General features: G+C 45.0%; 2 protein-coding genes and 1 long non-coding RNA gene across 3 annotated transcripts; 1 reads left to right on the top strand and 2 right to left on the bottom strand.

Moving 5' to 3' along the window:
• Positions 1–10,158: 10,158 nt before the first annotated feature.
• On the bottom strand, positions 10,159–12,809 carry LOC310647954 (uncharacterized protein). The gene is made up of 3 exons (XM_083375580.1): positions 11,733–12,809; positions 11,274–11,411; positions 10,159–11,142 (listed from the first exon to the last, which is right to left on the bottom strand). Exons 2-3 carry the CDS (start codon positions 11,387–11,389, stop codon positions 10,578–10,580), a joined length of 681 nt encoding a protein of 226 aa, XP_083231706.1. The 5' UTR covers positions 11,390–11,411; positions 11,733–12,809; the 3' UTR covers positions 10,159–10,577.
• A 946-nt stretch (positions 12,810–13,755) lies between these two features.
• On the top strand, positions 13,756–18,064 carry LOC310647960. Its single transcript, XR_014493992.1, has 2 exons — positions 13,756–14,148; positions 16,746–18,064. It is a non-coding gene; the product is annotated as an uncharacterized lncRNA (long non-coding RNA).
• A 5,091-nt stretch (positions 18,065–23,155) lies between these two features.
• On the bottom strand, positions 23,156–25,931 carry LOC310647957 (uncharacterized protein). Its single transcript, XM_083375585.1, has 5 exons — positions 25,901–25,931; positions 24,437–24,544; positions 24,241–24,357; positions 23,865–23,981; positions 23,156–23,733 (listed from the first exon to the last, which is right to left on the bottom strand). Exons 3-5 carry the CDS (start codon positions 24,258–24,260, stop codon positions 23,460–23,462), a joined length of 411 nt encoding a protein of 136 aa, XP_083231711.1. The 5' UTR covers positions 24,261–24,357; positions 24,437–24,544; positions 25,901–25,931; the 3' UTR covers positions 23,156–23,459.
• Positions 25,932–26,054: the final 123 nt, after the last annotated feature.

Here is a 26,054-nt window from a genome sequence, read left to right as displayed (position 1 = left end):
TGAGGAAGCAGCTGGGAAAGGAGGCTACAGCTCTGAGGAGAAGCTGCAAGGGAGAAATCCGTGGATTTATGGCTGCCTTCTTTCCCTCTCCACTTTCATCCCAGCTTTGCTTCTTGCAAGGGCACCAAACAGGGAGGGAATGCATCAAAGGGGAACGTTTTCATCAACCACAATTGGGCTGCAACAACTTCAGGTCGTCCTTGACCCACAACTGAAATGCAACCCGCCCATTAGGGTGGTATGGCCTAATGGCCATGAAATGGGTTGGTCGTCTGAGCTGGTTTGGGGCAAAAGCGTCGCATGATGCAGTCAGGGCTGGCTAAGCGTGCAGAGTTCGGGCATGTGACCCTGGAGGGGGGGGCAAGCATCAGAATTTGAAACCCGGGTCATAAGTCCTCTCTTTGTGTCGGTCTTAACGTTCGACGGCCGCTTCCTCAGAGTGGAAGTCACCCTGCTCTCTTGTTCCCCTCAGTTTATCGGCAGGACCTTCCAAAAAAAGGACAAAGCTCTTATGAAAGGAATCTTCTTCGGCCTGAAGGTCCCGCTTAATGACCGCAGCAGCCTCATCCCACTCTATGGCATCGGAGGAATCTGCAAGGCAGCCCCAAATCTCCCCGGAAGGTAAAGCTGGACGTAAGGCGGGACGGATGGCGACTTTGCCCTTCCTGAGGAATTTGGTTTCAGGGTTCCTGGCATCAACGTCTCTGTGGCCTGAGGCCTGGACTTTCTTGGTGAGAGCGGAGGAGGCGACGGGGCCACTAATAAATCGGGCTTTCTCCCTTTCAGATCCAAAAGAAGGAGGAGCTGATTTTCATCGCTTGCCTGAGATTTCCCAGAGCTTCAAACTGAGAGATCTGCCAAGAGCCATGGACGGGATCCTGAAGACTTGTCCAGCTCCTCCTCCTGCAGGAGACGTCCACTGCCATCTGCACAGAAGGAGGCCGGCCTGCACATTGGGGAAACCGAGGAAACCTCTCAGTGGATGCAGGCACAGCCCGGAGGGTGCTCATCTGCACCTGAAAGACACGGGTCACCTTGCTCAGGACAGCAAGACTGACCTTCTGGACAGAGAGGTCTGAAGGACGAGTCAAAGACTTCAGATCTCTTCTCTCTTCTCTTACCTCTCCTCTCCTCTCCTCTCCTCTCTTCATCTTCTCTTCCTTTTCTCTCTTCTCTTCTCTTCTCTTCTCTTACCTCACCTCTGTTCTCTCTCCTCTCCTCTCCTCTGTTCCCCTTCTTTCATCTTCCCTTCCTCTCCTCTCCTCTCCTCTCTTCTCTATCTTCTCTTCTCTTCTCTTCTCTTCTCTTCTCTTCTCTTCTCTTCTCTTCTCTTCTCTTCTCTTCTCTCCTCTTCTCTCCTCTTCTCTTCTCTTCTCTTCTCCTCTTCTCTTTTCTCTTCTCTTCTCTTTTTCTATTCTATTCTATTCTGTTCTGTTCTATTCTGTTCTGTTCTGTTCTGTTCTGTTCTATTCTATTCTATTCTATTCTATTCTATTCTATTCTATTCTATTTTTCATTCCTATTATTCTATTCTATTCTATTCTATTCTATTCTATTCTGTTCTGTTCTGTTCTATTCTATTCTATTCTATTCTATTCTATTCTATTCTATTCTATTCTCCTATCTGGAGTAAAACTAAACAGGATACATTGCCACTTATCTCATGCTTACATAGCAGTTTGTAAGAATAGAATAGAATAGAATAGAATAGAATAGAATAGAATAGAATAGAATAGAATAGAATAGAATAGAATAGAATAGAATAGAATAGAATAGAATAGAACATGGAATGAAATGGAATAGGCTAGGCTAGGCTAGGCTAGGCTAGGACAGGACAGAGTAGAAATCTTTATTGCAAATAGAACAAAATAGAATAGAATCTTTATTGTGAATAGAATAGAAATCTTTATTGCAAATAGAACAGAACAGAACAAAATAGATTAGAATTCTTATTGTGAATAGAATAGAATAGAATAGAATAGAATAGAATAGAATAGAATAGAATAGAATAGAATAGAATAGAATAGAATAGAATAGAATAGAACATGGAATGAAATAGAATAGAATAGGCTAGGCTGGGCTGGGCTGGGCTGGGCTGGGCTGGGCTGGGATAGGATAGGATAGGATAGGATAGGAGTAGAGGGAGGGCTGTTCAGTTTTAATCCAGATTGCGTCTTTGACTCCTCTTTCACACCTTTGGTCATCTGTCCAGAAGGTCAACCTTGCTGTTAGCAGAGGTTAGCTGGTTGTCAGGCTGGAACCATTCCAGTGGAGACTACACACACTGTGAGACTGTACTGCCAGAGCCCCGAAAAGCAGAATGGAGGAGAGCTGGCAGACCATCTACCACTGAGAATTTGGGTGAGTGGAAAATCTCTACCCGGACCCAAGTGATATGGTCGATGTGATTGCGTCCAGCCTAGAGGGAGAAGCATCCGAATGGTTGAACAGTTTATACAACGAGCAGGCCCCTGAGTTGTAGGACCCCCACCTTTTCCTCCTGGGGCAGAGGGAAAGATTTGAGGACCCATCCATTGCCCTCAAAGCAGAAGAACAAATCCATAAGATAAAGCAAGCCGGCCGGCCTGCCCTAGAGTACGTGCAGGAGTTTCGAAAGATGGCTGGTCGGATAGAAAGGTGGCCTGAGCAATCCATAATTCATCTTTTTAGAGAAGGGTTAGACGACCACCTTTCTAAGGCACGTATCTACCGAGCTGTGCCTGACCAGCTGCATGAATGGTACCAGGCAGTGGTGAAATTGGATCTTCAGCTCACCCGCTAGAAGAAACCTCTCCTCCCTGAAGCTGAGCCGAGATCGGAACAACCCGAATGGCAATCGCCCCCATGAAAATCTCCAGCCACTGTGATGGCTGAAAGACCCAGGCCCGGCATTTAAGTGTTTCTGATGCAGACAGCAGGGTCATCGAGCAGCGAAATGCCCAATCCCCTTCCCCCGACAGCAGAACAGACCAGGACCAGTAGTGAGAAAGAAACATGCCCAGCGGCTAATGGGAGAGAAATCCAACTGGATGACGCAGAGACCTGTTGCCCAGGTCACATCCCCCGTGCAGGAGGACGCCGGAACTCAGGATGAACCCACCCCTGTTCTACCTTCTTTCAACAGCGACGACCAAGGAGAGAATGACCCAATGGTGAGCTGACATGTCCCACCTTTCTCGCTACCTGCCAAGCTCGTAATCCCTAAGTCGGGAACGCAGGTAGATTTAAAGGTGCTAAATGATTCTGGATGCTCCCGATACATCATTGGTTTGCCATTTGCCATGAAACTGACCATACGAGCAAAACCGCTCCCCAAACCTGTGAGGTTCAAGCAAGCTGATGGCTCCCTGATGGGAGGGACTTTAGTCATGCAATTAACGGAGCCCCTACGCCTAGAAATAGGTGAGCACTGGGAATTTATTCGCTTCCTGGTGGCTCCCAAAATGACTGAGACTGTGATTCTAGGATTAGCCTGGTTGGACAAATGGAAACCATTTACCTGTGGGGAAAAAGGATTGAGAACTGTAAGACTACCCATAGGGCCCGATCCCCCCATTGATTCAACAGATGTTGCAGGGGATTTTAGCCCACCCAATGAGCGAGTGCACATGGCCACCTCAAGGCCACCAGGCTCATCCCCAGTGAATACCGAGACCTAACGGAGGCATTTAGTGAGAAAGAACGAGATACCTTGCCTCCTCACCATCCCAATGATTGTTCCATTGAACTGTTGCCGGGGGCCAAACTTCCATGACCAAGAATTTACGCTGTGTCCCCCCTTGAAATGGAGGAGATGCAGTGATATGTGGATACAAACCTAGCGAGGGGATTCCTTGAACGGGCCAAGTCTACTGTGGGAGCCCCTGTGTTGTTCAAAGAAAAAAAGATGGCTCTCTTCATCTCTGTGTGGACTATAAGGGCCTAAACGCTGTGAGTGTGGAAAATAACTCCTGAAAGAGTTACTAACCCACCTGGTGAAGGGGAGTATCTTCACCAAGTTAGACCTGAGAGACGCATGTTACCAGGTGAGAATAAAGGAGGGGGTTGAGTGGAAAACGGCCTTCAACTGCCCCTTGGGAAGCTACCAATTCAAAGTCATGACATTTCGACTGCAGGGGACCTCAGCCGTATCTTGATGACATTCTGATATACAATACGAATATGAATGATCCCATAAGACTGGTCAGAGAAGTGTTAAAGAAACTATTGAATGCCAAACTTTATGTCAAATTGTTGAAATGTGAATTTTACCAAACCAGATTTGTGCCTTTTGAAGTATGGACAGATCACAAAAATTTAGAGGCACTAAAAACTCCCTGCAAAGTGTCCCCAAAGCAAGCACGATGGGCACAGTACTTTAACCGTTTGAACTTTACTTTAATGTACATACCGGGAAGGAAAAACCTCCTAGCTGATGCGCTATCCCGACTGCCTCAGTACAAAAGTGAACGCGAAGAGGTCTACGAGGCAATTATCCCCAGTTCACAACCTGCAGCACAACTCACACCTCGCAGGACCCCTAAACCTGATGACCCAGGAGTGACGAAGATAAAACGAGAGCTCCTTACTGATCAATGGTTCAAAGATATTCAGACCTCCCTAACATGCAGGGATTGTTTGACATACATGGGGGGGGGGAAATGTATCTACCTGAAACCCTCCAACTCAATGCTCTCAAACACAGCCATGATGTAAAACAGGCTGGACGCTTTGGATATTTAAAAACTCTACACCTCATCCACCGTCAACTTTGCTGGCCACAAGATGTGGAAAACTATGTCAAGAGTTGTACTGTATGTGCCACCATGAAAAGAATACCAGGAAAACTCCAGGGCTACTGCAGTCGGTAGCCGACCCTTCTCAACCATGGGAAGAAGTAGCTATGGACTTTATTGTAGACCTACCCAACAATAGAGGAAATACTGTCATCTGGACTGCGATAGATCTGTTTTCGAAGCAGGCTGACTTTATCACCTGTAAAGAACTCCCATCTGCACAACGGCTGACTAAATTGTTCCTGAAACATATCTACCAATTGCATGGCGCCCCTAAGCGAATAATTTCAGATAGAGGTGCAGTTCACAGCGAAATTTTGGAAGAATTTCCTTAAATTAATTGGATCATCTCAAGGCTTATCCTCTGCTTTTCATCCAGCTACCAATGGGGCTGAAGAATCCGCTAACGAAATGGTGGAGCAATACCTAAGATGCTGTTTCCTACCAACAGACAAACTGGACTGACCCTTCGCCGAGGTGGCCTACGATAATTCTGTTCAGAGCAACACTGGATACCTGCCTTTCAGAGTAGCCACAGGAAAAGAGTTCAGCCTGATGCCTGACTATCCTCAGGTGCCCTCCGCTTCTCAGACACTTGATCAATGGGTGAGGGGGTGGGAAGAGGTTTGGAGAAACATGAAAACGGTGTTAAAAAAGACTTCTGAGACTTATAAAAAACAGGCTGATAAAAAGAGGGCTTCCCAAAGAACATTCCAAGTGGGGGAAAAGGTTTATCTGTCAACTAAATATTTACATCTCAAATTACCCAGCAACAAATTGGGACCCAAATTCTTGGGGCCTTTCCCCATTGTGAAAATCATCAACCCAGTTGTTAAGTAGTGGGCTCTTTGGTGCAGGAAGGAAGACCTGATGCTGAATACAGGATAACTCATACTTTATTCTTGCTGGAACTGTACTGAAACATAGGCTGCAACCCGCCGCAATATATAGTCTAGCCACTAGGCGGCAGCCAATAGGTTAGAACCCACTCTTGCCACCTGGACACTCTTGCCAATTGCAGGACAGGAGACAGTTAGTTCGGGTTGCTGGAGAGCCGTTAGGTGCTCCAGCAACCCACGTGGTGTAACACCACAAGTCCAGTACATAACACCCCTCCCGTCTTAGATCAAACTATGACAACTGCGATTAGTCTTGACAGTTGTCAAGACTTATTAATCAACTCACATACAATTGTAGTGATAATAATAAAAATAATAAATTCACTGTGGATTACAATGAGATTAAACAAAGTCTAATGAACAGGCTTCCATTACAGTAATGGGCAGTTTTCACAAAGCACTAGTTTCTGTAGTTAGTGGCAACAAGTTTTACAACAATATACATCAAATATGCATCACTTTATTTTGCAGTGTAATCTGTGAGCTACGCAGGAGGCTTGTGTGGTCTAGAGGAACGCCTTGGAGTTCCCATCACTTTGTGGTCTTACCAGAATACCCAGTGGGCTGGGTAGATTTGTGTCCCTTTGTGCCCCAGAGTCAAGGGGATTAGAAACGCTCTGGCTGGCCTCACCAGGTTGACCCACCCCAGAGTCAGTCTGTTCGGCAGAGTAGGCACAGCAGTTGCTGAAGTTCAGTTGACTCGCTTCGTCAGGGGGTCCATGTTGCACTCCCGTGCTACCCCGTTCTTCCTCTGATTCCATCTCCACTGAGAAGGAAAAGCCCTGGTGGTCCAAGTGAGGGCTGGTTTGGCCACATGTTTGAGCACCTTGGGAGGGACTTATGATGCAGTCCTCACTTAGTGGCCGTTCTGGAAAACTTTGGTCGAGAGGCTTATGCTGCCACTCTGTCTGGATGCAACCTGTCCAGTTTAGTAATCAAACACCTCCCCCAACGTAGTTCTGCAGGACTTTTACCTGGGGCCATGCAGGGCGTACAATGCTGGCAGAATAAAAAATCTGCCAATCTGTGATGCCAGTCCCCTGTGACAATGCGCTTGAGTGCCTCCTTTGTTGTCCTCACCATGCATTCAGCTTGTCCATTAAAAGATGGATGAAAGGGTGCAGACGTTGCATGTCTGATGAGATTAGCTCTAAGGAAAGCCTGAAATTCAGCAGCAGTGAATTGGGCCCCATTGTCAGAAACTAAGACATCAGGCAACCCATGTGTTGCAAAGAGTTTTCTCAGTACCTGGATGGTCCTAGCAGTAGTCATGTTAGGAACTGTAATTACTTCCAGCCATTTTGAGTGGCTATCCACTACTATCAGGAAAAGCTGCCCCTGAAAAGGCCCAGCATAGTCTATGTGAATTCTAGACCAGGGAGTGTGCGTTTCCTCCCATCTGTGAACTGGGGCCTGTGGCATTTCAGGCCTAGATTGCTGGCATGTATAACAACCATGGACTTGACCCTCGATGGCTTTATCCAGGCCAGGCCACCAAAGATAGCTTCTAGCTAAGGCTTTCATTCTGACAATGCCTGGATGGCCTTCATGTAATGAGTGTAAGACCCTGTCTCCTAGGGAAGTGGGAATTATGACTCTATTCCCCCATAAATGCACCCTTTATATGCAGACAACTCATGCCTCCTGACAAAATAACTTTGAAATTCAGAGCCTGGACTTTTTTCCAACCAGCTTATGTATACCCATGACAACAGTCTACAAAGTATTTTATCTGTGGCAGTTTCAGCAGCAATGTCCCCTGCATGGAGGGGAAACTCAGGTATGTCCTGTATGGACAATATTCTAGCTGGATCTGGATCCATTAGTGGCAGTGGTAGTCTGCTGAGGCCATCAGCATGGCCCATTTCTTTTCCTGGTTTATGAATTAATTTAAAATTGTATGCAGACAGAAAAATAGACCATCTCAACATTCTTGGAGAGAGTATGTGGGGGGGTTGTTTGTCTGCCATATAAATAATCATGATTTTTTTTTAATTCCAGCAACTATGGCCAGGGCCTCTTTGTCAATCTGAGCATAGTTGCACTCAGCAGAGGACAAGGTCCTTGACTAAAATGCTATAGGAACCTGTTTCCCATTTTTTTCTAAGTGGCTTAAGACTGCCCCCACCCCATAGGGAGATGTGTCAGATGCAAGACATACAGGTTTAGACTCTGTGTAATGAGTTACAGTGGACTTTTCCGACATAAGTGCTTTCAAATCCTGGAAACGTTTTTTGTGTAAGTTAGTCCATTTCCAAGGAGCTTTTTTTTGTCCAGCAGTCTGGGGAGGGGCTCTGCTATTGCTGCCTTATGAGGTAGGAATGTGTGATAAAAATTTAGCAGACCCCAAAATGCTTGAAGCTCTCCTTTTGATTTGGGCCTAGGAGCCATGTTAATGGCCTTCACTTTAGAATCAGCGGGGTGAATGCCATTAGCATCAATTCGGAACCCCAAGAATTCTGTTGATGAAACCCCAATACTACACTTGTTCTTTTTTAATTTGAGGCCTGCTTCACGAAGCCTCTGCACAACAGCCCTGACCCTTCCGGCCAACCACTTCTGGGGCTTCCCCTGCAATGAGAACATCATCAAAATAAGGGCAGACGCCCTGGATACCCTTAGGTGTACGTTCCATAATCCCTTGGGAAATACCTCCCAACTGTAAGTGTTTAACTTTGAACACCCCTCTGTGAGTCACAATCGTTTGAGCCGCGGCTGTGGCCTCATCAACCGGCAATTGCTGATGGGCCTGTGCTAAATCAAGTTTAGCAAAAATGGTTCCCGTCTCCATCCGGATGGTCCCAACTGTCTCTCAGCTCCCCCCTTTCTCCAATCCCCAATTCCCCCTCCTGGGCCAAGGGGGGCCTGTCAATGGGGCCCCCTCCAGATTAGAAATGAAACCCCCCCAATGACTGACCCAGATAGACCTGGAACTCAGGACCCCCGACTGGACCTCCAAAGCTTCGGAGACGGGAAGGTCAAAGGGGCCACAGAGCACACTAAGCCCATCCCCACATCCAGAGGAAGGGCCACCAGGTCCCCCCAAAAACACTTTCTTGGTGGGTTTGGAAAGAAATTTGTGTGTCCCCAACCTTGAAAAAGGTCCTTGAGGTGACCTCAAAAGATAAGCAATAAAACACCCAGGGGGAAAAAGGATAAACGATACGGGTAGTCCTGGGCTTACGACCACATTTGAGCCCAACATTTATGTTGCTAAGTGAGACGTTTGTTAAGTGAGTTTTTACCCATCTTATGAACTTCCTTACCATATTTGGTTTTTTTTTAATTGAAAAGTTTTACAATACATTTTTGAATACAAAAAACCCCCCTCCTCCCCCTCCCCGACTTCCCAGAGCTGAATACAGGGTATAAAAATACAAACAAACATAATCTAAAATATGCTAACAACAATAAAACATTAAATTCTATCGCACTTTAACTCACCATGGTCAAAATATTAATAAAGTAACTACTAACTAGTTATTCCTTACCATATTTGTTAAGTGAATCACTGCAGTTGTTCAGTTAGTGACACGGTTGTTAAGTGAATCTTTATTTGTCAGAAGTTCTCAAAAGGCGATCATGTGACAAATCATGTGACAAATAAATCATGCGATAAAGAAAATTGGGCTGAATTGTGGTCATAAGTCGAGGCCTACCTGCATCGGGGAGACTTTTCTTCTCGCAAGGACCACCTTCACACAACCTACTTGACCAGGTCCTCGCAGAGGTCCATGTGGAGCCTGCTAAGAGCCTGTAACAAACCAGGGATGACAACAGCCTCCCCTCCTCCTCTCCTCTGGGACAAACTCAGGAATTGGGGAGGGCCCATTTCCGACCGAGGAGGGGCTTCCTCCTCCTCCTCTCTGGGCATAACCCGGCTTCGGGGAGACTTGGCTGTGAGCATCCTGGAGGAGAGAGAGAGTCTAACTGCACCTCAAGCTGGCATGGAAAAGCAAGAGCTTGAACCCAGAGCCCCCCAGGATCAGGTCTCCAGGCCCTGAGAGCAGAATCTGAGGGACGTTCAGTGGGAGAACTTTCCAGTCGTGGACCTGGGATATGGGCCGCCCTCTGTTCCTCACTGCCCGGATGGACCTGCCAGTCCCTTCAGTTCCCCCCCTCACTCAGCACCCCCCCAGTTCTCCCTTCCAGGCCAAGAAGTCTGTATTAATGTCCCCCCCTCCAGTGAAGACACATAATCCCCCCAAAATCGATCCAAATAAACCAGGAAGAAAGGAGTCCTTGGAGGTTTTTTGGTATAGAAAGTCTCAGCCTCAGACGGGAAGGTCAAAGGGGTCCCCCCCCTCCCAAGTACATCCACACAACCAGAGGAAGGACCACCAGATCTCCAGAAATCATGTTAGAAATCAGGCCACACCATCCACCACACTTCTGGGCATCACCACCGCCATCTTTGTAGAGTTACACTGTGATACGATGGGTGGGCAATAAATTTAATGATTCGAAAGATAGAGGGATGGAAGGATGGAGGGATAGAACTCAGCTGCAGACCTTACAGTCCATTTTTCTTTTAATAAACTAAGAAATGTCAAAATATAAAGAATTTTAGTGTATTACGTGAACATGGAAAAACAACATAGAAATGACAAGGAAAAAAAAATAAAAACTTCCATCCACTCTATAACTTTCTCCCTATTTATAGTCCACAAGTTGTAACTTTCCTGCTTCTTAATGAGCTCTTATGTAAAACGTAATATTGCTAGAAAAGATGGGAAGTGAAATTTCACTTCAGGCACAAGCAATTTTAAAATCAGTTGCAATTAGGATTAATATATGGGATTCTGAACAGGGCCTCCTCTTAACATTGGGCAGAGTTCAAGGGTTGCCTGATGGCCTCCTTGTCATCCGAAGACAGGCAACACCAGAGTTAAATGGCATTAACTTAAAGTGGCACCAAACTTTCGCCGCAGCCTTCCTTCAGGGTCCCTATTGCCCTTTCAAGCCATCCCTTCCTGGGGCCGCCTGGATTCTCAGCCTCGGCTGGCTCGACCTTGGCAAGGCCTGCTATGGAAGCCTGCAGCCAGTCCTCCACCGTCAGGGCCGATGCTTCCGGCCCTTCTGCCCGCAGGTGGGTGATGGAGACCTCCAGCCAAGCTCTCACGTCCTCCCTGGTGGCTTCTGGGCATCCCCTGTGGATGTTGATGAGGGATGCCAGCAGCCATTCGGCCAGGGAGTGTCTGGATGCCTCCAAAGGATCTCCGTCCCGGCCTTCCAGAGATCCCCGGAGCCATCCGAGGACGTTTTGGCTGGCTTCTCCGGAGGACTTAGCCTTGACCCGCTCCAACGACGCTTCCAGCCATTCCCCCTTCAGCTGGTACTGGAGGAACGACGGCTTCCTGGGTTGGCGGGTCTCGTCTCTGCCAGCGTTTTTCTTCCCCGCTGACTCTGACGCAGGCTGGTCTCCGGCCTTCATGGACTTACACAAGTCCAGCCTCATTTCTCTCTCTCTAGAAGAACCAGAAAGTTAGAGATGAATCCCAACCAAGAAGCAAGACACTCTTCGGTTAGCCGCAGCGGCCACAGCTTTGAGGTCAGGAAACTCTCCCTCTGAAAGTAGACAAATGCCCAAGCTTCTCACCTGCTCAGTTGTTGCCTGAACTCGGCGAGGAGGGCCGCTCTGCCATCTATCAAGTCCAGGTTCTTGTTCCTGACCTTCTCAATTTTGCACCTGAGCTGTTCGTGCTCCGTTAGCATCGTGGCGATGACGGCTGCCTTCCTGCAAGTTTTAAGGCCAGAGAGAAATTAGCCGCCTGATTTTTTTTTTACTTCGATCACCCAGCGTAATCAATTTCTTAATTTTTTTTTGCACTGCTTTTGCTTTTCTCTTGTAAACATCTACGTATGCGTACACCCACCCCCACCCGTGTACCAAACGTGCAGACGGAATGCTAGATAGGTATAGATAGATATCGATAGATGAAAAAAAAGTCAGATTTCTTTTATTCTGGGCGTCGTTTTTAATCTGGCCTCAGGGCTCTAGTAAACGAATCTGAATTGGTAAGAAGGAGTCAAGATTAGCCTTCTAAATATTTCCCACCTCTCCAGTTGTCCCTTTAACTCCAGGTTTTCTCTGAGGAGCTCCTGGTTCTCCCCAGCTCGTTGCAGATCTCTGCAGCGGAGGTCTTCGTTCTCCTCCTGCAGCTTCAGGAGACTTTCTTCTAGGTGTTTAATTCTGTAAAATGTGAAGACAAGAGTGAAATTAGCCCCCTAAGGTTTTTACCCAAATCATCAAACTGGTTTAAAAATAAAAGTAACTAAAAATGCTTGGCCCTTGGGTTTGTTTTACCCGGCCTTACTTTTTAATTAATTTAGTTTTGCCATTCCTGTTGCCACAGCTAGCCAGCTCTTCTCCCAGGAACCAGTGCAGGAATGACACGTTTCATTCCCTGGCTACTTGAGAAATGCACAGTAAAATGGACACATCCGTAGATCTTATCTATCTCTCCCCTGCGTTCTCAAGGGATTTGTTTCCCTTCTTCAGTCTTAAGGTTAACAACGCTGGAGTGTGATTATTTCAGTACAGGTTAATTAGTGAATGTTTACTTTCAGTATTTAGCATTGCACAATCCATTAGTGCCGCAAAGGAATCTTCAGAACTTAAACACGTTTTCCCCCCTTTTTTCTCTTACACACCAGAACAGGCACAAACCAAATTCCCAAAGCTTCTAGCGGGGACAGAAGGGCGGAGAAGGCCGAACTGGTGAGAACAAAGGGGGATGCCCAGAACTGAGGCCAATGAACAGCAGAGATAAAACCAAGGATTTCGCCTGCTGCGTTTCTCCTCCAGCTCTCTGCAGAGTTCTTGATTTTGCTGCACAAGCTGGGTGTGTTCTGCCAGGAGCTCCTCATCTGCTGAAAACCTGGCCTTGCTGTAAATATGCAGAGCAGAGAGAAATTAGCCCCTTAGTTGTTGCTGTTTTTTTAACTTGAACCATCAAACTTTTTGTTCAATTGGAAAAGATTAAAAAAATACCTTTACGTTTGCGTGTGCGTAAATTCAGTGTTGCATTACAACACTGTACAACAATCAGAAACCCCTCCTTGCAGGAGACAAGGCTTTAGCCATTAATTGGGACTTTTAGAAATAATGCTCGGTAAAAGTGAGAAATCTGTACAATTTCATGGACTTTATCTAACACCTCCGGGAGAGCCTTAAGGGATTTGCTGAGCTACTTAAATATTAAGCTTAGCCTCGCTACGCTTATAAGAGTTGGGTTACTTAAGTAATGGTTTTTTTCACTTCAGCGTTTAGCAAAGAACCCCTATTAAAACGCCAGGCTTTGGAAATGTAAAAATAATCAGACCAAGTTAAATCACCTCAGAATGCTTTCCTCCTTTAATATAACGTATAAGATGTACGAGTCAAGTGGAAAAGGAAATTGAAATCTTTGAAGGGGGAAAATGATTTTTTTTTTAAAAAATGGAATGATTTGGCTGTATAAGTGTTCACAGCCTCTTACAAAGAGGGATCTGGCTGTCTTCAGAATTGGTCGATCACATTGAAAGGGATGTTAAAAATCAACTAAGGGGCCTCTGCTCAAGCCCCTGAAAAGTTCAAGCTGTTCAGTGGGGGTTTTCTGACCTTTATTCAGTTGCCTCTTACAGCAAAAGCCTTGGCCTCCACATCTTGCAAAGCACCAAACTCGCCACACTCCCAAGCGCAAGCACGGTGGTGGCAGACTCAGGCTTTGGGGCTGCTTTTCCTCAACTGGAACTGGGATTCTAGTCAAGGTGGAGGGAATTACGAGCAGTTCCAAGTAGTGGTCAATTTCCAAGTAGCGGTCAATTTCGGCACAAAGTAGCAGTCAATTTCCAAGTATTGGGTTCAATTTTGGCACAAAACCTTCAGGCTTCTGTGTGGGAACGGTCAGAATTTGGTCTCCCAAGAATTTGGTTTTTCACCTTTCAGCCTTTCCGTTCTTCCCTAGTTGGGCCTCTCTGTAGTTTCAGTGCAGAGCACACTCTCCTGGCTGGGAGGGGGGCCTGGCATGTGGGAGGTTTGGGAAACGCTATGATAAAGACTTCACATACATCTTATGCTACCTTGTTTTTGTGTGATGTCATAGGCACCTGAATAATCCAATTATTTCTGTGTATACTATTTTGTGTGAGACTGATGTAGTTTTTTGTAAGATTGGAGGTGAATAAAAGTTCAGCGGGCAGTGCTCGGGGGAGTTCTTTTTCTGGAGATGAGGCTGCCTGGCTGGTTCAAAGCTCTCTATCGACTCAGGTCTGAATTCTTTTTCCTTCATCTGAATTCCTGTCCCTACATCTGAATTTCTTTCCCCTTCATCTGGTGACCCCGACGTGATGCCTATGCCCGACGTGATGCCTGTGAGGGGTGTGATACATGTGCGGCTGTGAGGCAAACTGTAACTTCTGGCTTACCTCCGCTCGGCAGGAGCTAAACGAACGCGTTCAACTAATTCATCCCGTTTTAAGGGGTCAACGAGGTAAGACCAAGTTATTCATTCCGTTTAAGGAGTCAACGAAGTCAGTTCAACAATTCATTCCGTTTAAGGAGTCAACGGGGTAAATATGGGGACTTCTCTTTCAACAGGACATGAAAAACAGGTATCTGACCTTTGCAATTTGTTGACAAGGACTAAGCAAACAGTTAAAGTTTATAAAGAGGATGTAGAAGAGCTGGTTAAGATTATTGGTAAATTATGCCCTTGGTATCCTGCAGATGGATCTCTTAATCCCTATGATTGGCAAGAAATTGGGAAAGATTTGCATCAGGCTGCAACCACTCCAGTATCAGTACTACACACTTGGCAACTCTGCTATAAAGCTATTACTGAGTGGTCCAATCCTCTCTTGTACCCTCCAAAATTAATAACTCCTGAGGCACCAATATTGTATCCTCCAAAATTAATAATTCCTGAGGCACCAATCCTGTATCCCCCAGACCCTCAGCCACCACTGTCTTATCATAATTCTTCACGGCAGTGGAGCTCTGAGAGTCAGCAAAATTTGGACTTTCAACAGCCTCAAACACAGACTGCTATTCAGCAAATGGTGCAGTCTGCATTGGTCTCTGAAAATTCAGAGGACGTCCAGGAGGCATTGCCATTAATGGCTGTCTGCCCTGTGGTCCAAAACGCTCAAAATCAGCAAGTCCATGAGTCTGTCCCATGTGCAGTTCACAAAGAGCTGAAAGGAAGTGTTACAGACAATGGGTTGCAAAGCAATTTCACCCGAGAGCTTCTCCCTGAAAAGGTTCAAAATGAAGGTGCTGCTGATGTTCTGATGAAACAATTGGCATTTGAAAATACTAATCAGAACTGCAAAACTACCCTGAAAGCAATTGATTCTAAACCTGAGACTACCATTGCTCCAATGATTAATTTGTGTCAGAACATTGAAACTGAATCTCATAAGACAGAACTTTTGGCCACAGCTCTTGCAGCTGTAGTTCATCCAGCCAAAGACAAAAAATGCTTTGCTTACCATTTTATGAATGATTTCTTGCTTGCTAGAAAGCCTTTACCTGTTAACTGTTTCCTAACCTTACAGGAAATCTTGACTAAATCGGGACTTGTCATTGCCCCTGAGAAGGTTCAAATAAAACCTCCCTTTCTATATTTAGGTGATCGGATGCTTCAATCTTCTTTTTCTCCTTTTGTTTCAACTCTGTGCATTCCATCTCATTTTACTCTGGTACAATTGCAAAACTTTTTAGGAGATCTTAATTGGGCTAGACCATTTTTAGGGTTAACTACTGCTTTGTTGCGTCCACTTTTTATTGCCTTGCAAGGTCATTTAACCCCTGACATGCAGATTCCAGTCTCCACGGCGATGCAACATTGCCTTCATCAAATCAATTCTGCCTTTCGCAAGGTTATGGTTAACAGAGCTTCTCTTTTAGGATTGTTACACCCAACTGCTATCTTATTTTTTCCTGAAACGCTTAAATCTATCTACATTGTAGAATGGTTGTATTTGACACACACACCAGTTAAAAATGTATTTCCCATCGAGGTGTTATATTCTGGCTTTCATCCTTTAGTCTTTCATTTGCCTTGCACCAAGGATCAGCATGATTTCTTTCTGCAAATGTCTACTGCCTATCCGATTGCTTTTGTAGATTATGTGAGAGCTGTATTGTTTAACCCCCCCAAGGACCAACGTTTGATTTTCTTACAGGAATTACCTTTTGTTTTTCAATCTGCACAGGTTTCTACCTTTCTTCCTAACGCTATTACTTTATTTACAGATGGATCTCATACCTGTTGGATGGTTGTTTGGCAAATTAATGGAAAATGGCAAACTAAGTTCACAGCTTCTCAAACCTCAGCCCAGCGTGCTGAACTTTCTGCAGTGATTTTAGCCTTTAAATTACATGATTTGATTCCTTTTAATCTTATTGTGGACAATCTTTTTAATCATATTGCCTTTGCTTACCTGTCTCCACTTTTGGATCGTAACTTGCTTTCTCTATTCCTTACTTTTCAAATTTTCCTGCGTGATATTATTCCTGATGGCAACCATAGAGCCGATGTGGTTTTCCATTTTCTTAAGGAGGCTTACCCTTTGACTAACCATTCCTATTTTCACCAGAATGCTAAATCTCTTGGTGCTACCTTTAACATTCCACTTTCTCAGGCTCGTGATATTATCTCAGCCTGTCCTCCTTGCTCTTCCTCCCCCCTCTCTTTTCCCTTTGATGCTATTAATCCAAGAGGAACAGATGTGTGGGTTACCCCCCTTCGCAGCGAAACTACCTCTCCTGTTATTCAGCACCTTCTTGCTGCCATGGCTGTCATGGGACGACCACTTGTCTTAAAGACTGACAATATTCCTGCGTATACTTCTAATGTTTTTTTTCAATTTTGCAGAACTTGGGATATTTCTCTCCGACATGGCATTCCATACAATAGCTCAGGCCAAGCTATAGTGGAACGTGCACATGGTACATTTAAAGCTTTGTTGTTTAAACATTCAAAAGAAAGGGGAATTACTCCCTCAGATCTTAAATCCTTGATTCCAGTATTGCTATTTACTTTGAATCATTTAACTATCACTAATCAAGCTTATACTCCTGCAGAGAGACATTTTAGGAAGGAGCTTTCCCTGGAACGACCACGAGTGCTATATAAGGAGCTGCCCGAGCCAACCTGGAAGGGACCAGCTGAATTGATTACTTGGGGAAGGGGTTTTGCATCTATTCTTACTCCTACAGGACCGGTGTGGGTGCCTGCCAGGTGTGTGAAACCATTCCGAGCCAAACATGAGCTGGCACCAGAGGCTAAGCAGTCCGCTCCCAGAGTTCAATCCAGCCCTGACATTGAACCTGAACCCGGTGGGTGAAACACCACGAAGGCGTAAAAGACCTTCGCGGCCAGCAGGAACTCAGCCACCAGTAACATGGGGAATGTTAAAAACACTCAGCGCAGATGCCCTTTGTGACCTTACAACTATTCCTGTCGGCATTTATCGCTCAACTTAACACCAATTCAGCACTTGGACTGTTGCTGTTTTTTTTCGGTTTGTTTTTTAATTTTTTCATCTGTAGGAATTCATGAAGATTTAGCAAATAGAGGACAATTCAATTTGTAGCTACAACTGGCCAACATTTCTGGTCAGAGAAATTTTTGCTTAAAAATGTCTGCTTCTGCTCACAAAGTTATTAGCTTTTGCATTGTTCCTGTCTGTGCTCCCGCTACTATTATTCAAAATTATACTCTTTTTACCAATTTTAATATATCCACCACCTATATACTATGTATTCTTGGGGCTTTCCAACTTATAGACTTAGGAAAATGCTTTTTCTATGGCTACCAGATTTAGCTTTGCTTAAACATTTATTTGTTTATGGTATTTTAACTATAGTTATATTGATTAGTTTGTGTTGCTGTATTCAATGTATTCCCTCTTTGCTGGCATTGTGCCGTTCGCTTTTTGTTAAACGATCTCACACCTCTACCTTCAATGCCAAAGATTTACATGTTATGCAAGCTTATCTCAAACATTCTACTTCTGTCATTACACAAAAAAAGGGGACATGTGGGAACGGCCAGAATTTGGTCTCCCAAGAATTTGGTTTTTCACCTTTCAGCCTTTCCGTTCTTCCCTAGTTGGGCCTCTCTGTAGTTTCAGTGCAGAGCACACTCTCCTGGCTGGGAGGGGGGCCTGGCATGTGGGAGGTTTGAGAAACGCTATGATAAAGACTTCACATGCATCTTATGCTACCTTGTTTTTGTGTGATGTCATAGGCACCTGAATAATCCAATTATTTCTGTGTATACTATTTTGTGTGAGACTGATGTAGTTTTTTGTAAGATTGGAGGTGAATAAAAGTTCAGCGGGCAGTGCTCGGGGGAGTTCTTTTTCTGGAGATGAGGCTGCCTGGCTGGTTCAAAGCTCTCTATCGACTCAGGTCTGAATTCTTTTTCCTTCGTCTGAATTTCTGTCCCTACATCTGAATTTCTTTCGCCTTCACTTCTGCTAAAATGCTGACGATGAAGGGGAGTTTCCCCTTCCAGTGCCGCAAGGTCCCAAACCATGCCTCCAGATCAACACCCCAATGGCTTCACTAGAAGATGACCAAAGTTTTGGCGTGGCCCAGGCAGATCCGGGAGCTGAATCCAAGTGGAAATCTGGGGAGTGGGGGGGGGGGAGAGACAGGAAGAGGGCTTTGCACAGAACTCCACCCCCACCCCCAAATCTGACAATTTTGGACCGCTTTTGCAAGGAAGAATGGGCAAAAATGCCCAAGGCCAGGTGTGCCATGTTGACAGGCTCTTAAAAGCCACAAGACTGGATGCTGTCCTAAAATCCAAAGGTGCTTCAACAAGGGATTCGTTTGAAGGTGGCATCTTTATGCGGCCATGTTACCGTACGTTTTGTATTGTCATTTTCCCTCCTAAAAGCTTTGTTGGTTTTTTCCAATTGAATTGAATAATAAAAGGTTGGGGGGGGGGAATGAAGTGATTTATCTTGGCCTGGCCTGCTTTGCATGTCTTCTCCTCCATGGCCAGTTTGCATTGTAAGAAATGCTAAACTTTCTAAAACTCCCAGTGCTAATCTTCATTTGACATATTTTTTATGCAATGGCCAGCCCCATTGTCAGTGTAGACTTACGCCGCGCTCTCGCCCCTGGCGCTGCTCAGCCTTCCCGATGTTCCAGAGGTCTGGAAAAGTCAAAATACACAGCAGGTGAGGAATATACTCAAATATCAGCTCATTCCTTCCCAACTGCCCCTACACTCACATCGGGCTTCTTCACATCTTATTATGACATGAAAATATTTCAGGCTCTCTCTCTCTCTCTCTATATATATATATATATAACCTCTCCTGATTAAAAGAAAAATGGGTTTTTTCTTTTATGCACCAAGAGTGGAATACATTCCCTTCTAAAATCTCACCAGCCCTTGTGTTCATGAAACCCCCTTGTGTTCCTTGGTGATGGACACTCAAAACCTTCCTCAGAAGATTTAGATTGCTTACCTGAGGGGGATGATGGGTGCTAGACGGCTGACGCCCTAGCTGTATTGGAGGCAGGGACACCTGGACCTCCGGTGCCACTGGGGGGAAAAATGACACTTCTTTAAAACGACTAACTTAACTGACTGCGATTAAAGACACCTAATTTTTATAACGGCTTCATGAACGGCTGGTAGGTGAGAGCACTGGACAGCCTGCGGTTTTGTGGCATTTTATTTAGTCCTCTCCATAAAGCTATTCACACCCTAAATACTTCTTGTTTTCCATTAAAGCCCCTTCACCCCCCCAGAACACAGAAGTAGAGGGGAGAAACTTTATCCGTGGCAAGTTTGCAATATTAAGATGCACCAGTTGGGACTTGCAGACTGGACTAATTATTAAATGAAATGTCCATTTTTAAAATAAAAAAAATTTGAACCATGCCTAACGAACATTATAAAGCACACTGCATTTGGTTTCAAATATACTGCTCAAAAAAAATAAAGGGAACACTTAAACAACACAATGTACTGTATTTAATAGTAGGATGTCTTATTTTCTATTCCCTTAATTTTTTGAGCAGTATATAAATTATCGCAGGCTTTGCCCTGCTTTCTGCTTGTGATAACGCAGGAGCGTATACATCGGACAGTGGTTTGTTAAAAGAACTGTGGTTTAATATACAACGTGAAACTGACATCCAGGGAGCATGCAGAATACAGTTATAGTCGGTTATATTTAAACAGTTCAAAGGAGTTAAAGATTCCAACTGCCATTCTCTTAAAGGAATAATACCCACCCGCCCACCCTCAAAATACCCTCCTCTCTCATATATCACTTCTGCCCATCAGCTACTAAATTATAATTACCTCGACACGTTGGTATATATAAGCATATAAATAGCATACGTCCATGATGGCTAGGCAATCAAGATGCAATAAAAAGCCAATAAAGAGGTGGGGATTGCACTCATACATTTATTTATCATACATCTAAAATACTGCCGTCTCGTGGTCCACTGCTATTGAAGTAAACTGTTAAAATCTACCCAAATTTCTCATAATTTTGTCTCCCGCCCCTTGATGGATTTTGTTCATTTTTTGAGCATTCAAAAGAGGCCTCGTTAATCCACTTCTCAACTGTTTTATTAACCAGGGTGGAGTAATTGCTGTCCTACTATTTTGCCTCCTCAAGTGAAGCGTTAGAATGTCTCTCTTTTTTTATTTATCTTATCTTACCTCGACTGGAGGGCTTCACCTTCATCCTGTAGATGAAATTCCCTGCCATCCTCTTAGATGACCTGGATCTTTAAAGCAGATCTTCAATTGTTGGGCCGGATGTGCCACAGGCCTAACCCAAGGAAAAAAAAAAAGAATTGCGATGTGTCGCAAAACGGTGAGTTTGGCACCTATTTCGCTAGGTGCCTTTACCCCGCTGGGGAGGGGGGTACGAAAGAGGAGGGGAGTTGGAAGAAGGGAGGGAGGGAAGGAGGAAGAGAGGGAAGGAAAGAGAGAGAGAAAAGAAGGAGAAAACAAATGGAAGGTGTGAGATTTAAAAACCCAAAATTTGATACTCACATCTCAAAGACAAGTCTGGTTAACAAAGGCAAAGATTTATTGAAAAGAAAATTGAAAATAATAAAGAAAATAAAGAAGAAAGAAAGCGTTTGCAAACGCGGCCTCTTAGACCCTTCCCAAGTTGGATTGTGTTCAAAGAGCAAGTTTCAAAGTAGGCATTTGATACTCTTTCAGGATACATGCCATTCCTAAGAAGCTTAAGTCATTCTTTGAAGTTGTTCCCTATTTCTAAAGGGGTCCTTCTGACCATTACCATCCATCCCTTATGATCTTATCTAGATCTTATCTCCTTTACTTGTAATTTCCACCTTGGTTGTAATTTCCACCTTGGTCCAATGTTCCTGTCTCTGGAGGCTTTTTAACATTTCAAAAGAATTTGTTGATTGCCATTTGTGAGTTCTCTGTCTGAGCAGGAAATAGATAGCCCCACATCTTAGTGTTACATTTGATACAATTCATTGGTGTTATGTTTTATACAATTTATAAAAGAATAACCTTTATTTATTTTCCTTTAAAGGGATGCTTAACTGGCTCCCTATCTGAAAATGGTGAAGACTACATTAGTTTGTTGCAGGCACTAGAGGTGACCTTTGAATATCTCTCTCCAAGGATAAAGGGATCAAGTGGATCACCCAGCTCCCGATCCACCACCTCCCCTCCCTCTCTTCTCTATCCTGGATCCTCTCTAGCCCACCCCTTTCTTAGAACTGGCTGGCTTCCCTTAGCTTCCTTTGAGGTTTATTTGCCAGGCCGAAGGGGCACCTGGCAAGGAGAGATGCTGTCCAGGATACAATTGAAGGAAAGATCAGATGCCGAAGCCTTTTTGGTCCAGAGGTGGACAACCTTTGCGAGGTGCACAATACCCCTCACGTGTCATAATTTTTCCTTTCTGCTAAAGGAATAGATCTATAGAGGCACTTAGCAGCTTTTGCTTCTTAAGGAGCTCTTATGTAAAACGTAATATTGCTAGAAAAGATGGGAAGTGAAATTTCACTTCAGGCAGAAGCAATTTTAAAATCAGTTGCAATTAGGATTAATACATGGGATTCTGAACAGGGCCTCCTCTTGACATTGGGCAGAGTTCAAGGGTTGCCTGATGGCCTCCTTGCCGTTAGAAGACAGGCAACACCAGAGCTAAATGGCATTAACTTAAAGTGGCACCAAACTCCATCGCTCTGGGTGACCTTCCCATCAGTCTCTGGAGACAAGAGGCCATGTTGAAGGACAGCAGAAGTCAGTTCCCTGGGTGTTGCTCTCTCTTCTTCAGCATCACTTTCTGGACATGTCCCGACAGGAAGGACCCACAAGCACAAGAGAACAGGGCCCCCAGGGGTATATCTGTGATTTTTCACTAACATGCTTTTCTCCAGCCTCTCCTCTGCACATGGACCCAAGAAAAAGTTTAGGATCCCAAGAGGAGAAGCTGCTTCTCCTTTGTAATTATGACTATTTGGGCCTTGGAGACCTATGATGCTCTTTCTACAATGTTTGACTTTGACGTAGACATCAGTTTGAAGCCACATGCAAAGGATCTGGTATCAGGAAAGGCTATATTCTTTGGGTCAAGCTCTCTGGGAACAAGTTTTGGGACAGGTAGGGGCTCTGCTCTTGGTTGTACCTTTCTCTCCTTTCCAGATGAAGCTGAGTGGTTCTCTGTTTATATCACTGTGATATTGAATGGTTTGCCTTGGATTTGAACTCAGATCATTCTGTCATTTTGAGGATTGTATCCCAGTATTGCTTTTCCTACTCTTTTATTGACTATGAAGGCTACTCCATTTCTTCTGAGGGATTCTTGCCCGCAGATGGTCATCTGAATTAAATTCACCCATTCCTGTCCATTTACTAGACATATTTTTAAACATTTTTGCTAATCTAGCAGGTGGCAAGTGCCATCTATAAAACATTTTATATACGTTTTCTTTATAAGAAGTTGCCAATGTCAACTTATAATTTCCTTCCCAAAGATTTTGCCATTTCTCTAATTCTATATTATACCCAAAGTTTCTTGCCCACTCTATCATTGTATCTTTTGCTTGTTCATCCTCCATTTTCAAATTTAATAGAAAGTTTTATAATGTCTTAATCAGTTTTTCATCAGACATCAACAATATCTGATCAAACATTCTTTCCTTTATGAAAGCCATATATATTTTTTTGCATCTTTATCATATCTCGATTGCATTTGCAATCGAGGCCACTATGATCATTCAATCCCCTGGCCTAAAAGCTCATTTAGATTTTAATTTCCCTTCAGTATCCAAAATATCCTTCTAAGTCAATTTTTTTCCATATTGCATTAGGTTTGTGTGAACAAAACCTCCCATTGTCGAAAGCCACACCTGGGGTTGTCAAGTAGATTTTAGTTTTTAAACTTTTCCCACCCCAAAAGCAGTGAATTTCTTACAGAGTGGTTTTGAAGGATAGGCAGGGGAGGAGATAAGATCAGATAATAAGATAAGAATCTTTATTGTGACTTTTTTACCGCTCTCAAAAGTGAAACCTATGCATAACACCTAAAACAAACTATATACAACATATGTACAGACCCACCCACCCCTACATATATACATAAGAATAAAATACTTGAATATCTTGAATATATACAACGGGGAGGGGACGAGGGCAAGGGGAAGAGGGAGGAGGGGAGGGGGCGATGCTGGAGGAGCCAGTTGTAGCGCTCTCAGAGGTTTGAATCCATTTTGGGCCTCTTGTTCTTCATCCTCAGGATCTTTTCCAAGTTCTATACGCAGCACTCAAGCCACTTTTCCAGAGGTGCCGGAGGATCTTCCGTGAACGAGAGGCCAGGGAGTGTCTGGATGCCTCCGAAGGATCTCCGTCCCGGCCTTCCAGAGATCCCCGGAGCCATCCGAGGACGTTTTGGCTGGCTTCAGCTGGTACTGGAGGAACGACGGCTTCCTGGGTTGGCGGGTCTCGTCTCTGCCAGCGTTTTTCTTCCCCGCTGACTCTGATGCAGGCTGGTCTCCGGCCTTCATGGACTTACACAAGTCCAGCCTCATTTCTCTCTCTCTAGAAGAACCAGAAAGTTAGAGGTGAATCCCAACCAACAAGCAAGACACTCTTCGGTTAGCCGCAGCGGCCACAGCTTTGAGGTCAGGAAACTCTCCCTCTGAAAGTAGACAAATGCCCAAGCTTCGCACCTGCTCAGTTGTTGCCTGAACTCGGCGAGGAGGGCCGCTCTGCCATCTATCAAGTCCAGGTTCTTGTTCCTGACCTTCTCAATTTTGCACCTGAGCTGTTCATGCTCCGTTAGCACTCTATAGATGATAATCTTGATGAAATTCTGAGATTGACTTTAGGCACTTAAATAGTCTATTGTCTGTCAATGATTAATGCCAATTTACCACAGTCTTGAGCTGTTGAAAGTGTATACAACTCAACATAATTCTTCCTCCTCCTCCTCCTCCTCCTCCTCCTCCTCCCCACAAACCCCATTCCCTTCTAGCAGGGATGATGTGACCTCGTTGGGTAACAAAACGTCTGCAAGGGCCCTGCAGAAACCCCACTGCCACTCACTTCTCTGTCTGTTTCTTCATAAAATGAAAAACCCAGAAGTCTTTCCAGTTGTTCCTTGACCAGGTCTTTCTGTCTGCAATCCCGAAGTTTCACCCCATAGTATCTGTACAGTGAAATCTGAAGGTTGGGAGAAGAGTCAGTGAATCGTAGGGAGGTCAATTGCGCCCCCCAAAGGGCAAAAGCTCCACACGCTCACCTTCTCCTGAGACGAGAGATGGGAACTACTTTCTGGGATCGCAGACTTCTGGTGGAGGGAGGGAAATCCATCCACTTTCCTCCTGGGCAGTCTGGGGTGTGCAGAAACCTGTTTAGGCAACAAGAATAAAGAAATTGTGGCGAAGCGAAGGAGCAGAGGACGGAACGGGGCTTTTCGGTCGCTGTCTCCAAGGAAAGCATCGCTTTCCATTCTGCATCAGGAGACCTCTCACAATTTACTTGACTTTCCTAGCTGGGACAGACACCAGGCACCTAAGAGGGACCATCCCGGGCTGGATCAGCTGGAGCTGAGATAGCTTTCGAGAGGAGCGGCTGGAAAAGCTCTGCCACCAATTGTGAGGACAGTTGTCCAGACGAAGACCCTAGATTTGCTTCCTCTGCCTGGAAGGACAAGTGAACAACCCGTCTCCAGATGTTGCTGGCCCTCAATTTACAACCATTTATTTAGTGACCGTTCGGAGTTCTAAGCAATGTACAACTGAAAAAAAAATGACTTCTGGCCGTTTTTTGCACTTATGACCATTGTGCGGTCATGTAATCAAAATTCAGAGGCTTGGCAACTGACGTGTCCTTGTGACAGTTGCAGCGTCCTGGGTCACGTGATCCCCTTCTGCAACTTCCTGACAAGCAAAGTCAAGGGAGAAGCCAGAGTCCCTTCACAACCGTGTTCCTAACTTAACATTTGCAGTGATTCAGGTAACGGCAGCGGCAGGAGAGGTCGCAAAATGGGAACAAAGCTCATTTACAAAATGTCTTGCTCAGCAACATAAAATATGGGCTTAGCTGAGGTTGTAGGTCAAGGACCAGCTGTCCAACTCCCAGACTCCCTCCTGGCTGGGCGTGCAGGACCTGAGGTTGCAGTTTAGCAAACGGAAGAGAATCTTTGTAGCTCAGGGTTGAACTGTGGAGCACCTGCTGCTCTCTGAGCTTTGCAAATGTTTCATGGCCAAACAAGGTAACATCCCCAGTGCTAGAAGGGTGGGTGGGGGGTTATGGGGAGGAGGAGGAGGAGGAGGAGGAGGCCTTAGTGCTCTCAGAGTGTGGTTGTTTTCGTGCAGAGTTTTCCCACGAGGAAGAGCATCAGTGCTACAAGGGAGTGGGTGAAGGAGGGGAGGAAGGAGAGGACGGAGGAGGGAAGAGGAAGGAAAGAGGTGGGAGGAAGATGGTGGGGAATCAGGAGGACCACGGGGTCCTTGTTGCTCTCTGCGCATGGCTCTTTTCTTGCAGTGTGGCCTTACTGAGGCACTATAAAGTGGCATTTAACCCTTCACATGATCTTGATTCTAATACATTCTTCTACATTGGTCTCATAGATTGTATGAGATGGATGGATCATGCCCTCCCCTCTGTTCTATTGGCTTTTGGGAGCATCTCCAGGTCCTACGGAGGAGGAGAGAAAGGAAGGTCAAGAAGAAGCAAGGCCAAAGGCTGGACTGAAACCTACCTTAGCCATTTTGGGGATGTTATTATAAAATACGTTTGATCCGGAAGCGATGAAATCCTCTTTAAGCCACTTGACGGTATTCCCCTTTTTGTTTTGGGGCTTCTTCTCCATCTCTTTAGCTTTGTAGGGAGGGGGGGGGAAGCACAAGGTCAGA

This window comes from Vipera ursinii (assembly GCF_947247035.1).
Source record: "Vipera ursinii genome assembly, chromosome: 17".
Classification (NCBI taxonomy): Eukaryota; Metazoa; Chordata; class Lepidosauria; order Squamata; family Viperidae; genus Vipera; species Vipera ursinii.
This window is presented reverse-complemented; position numbering and strand designations above follow the sequence as displayed.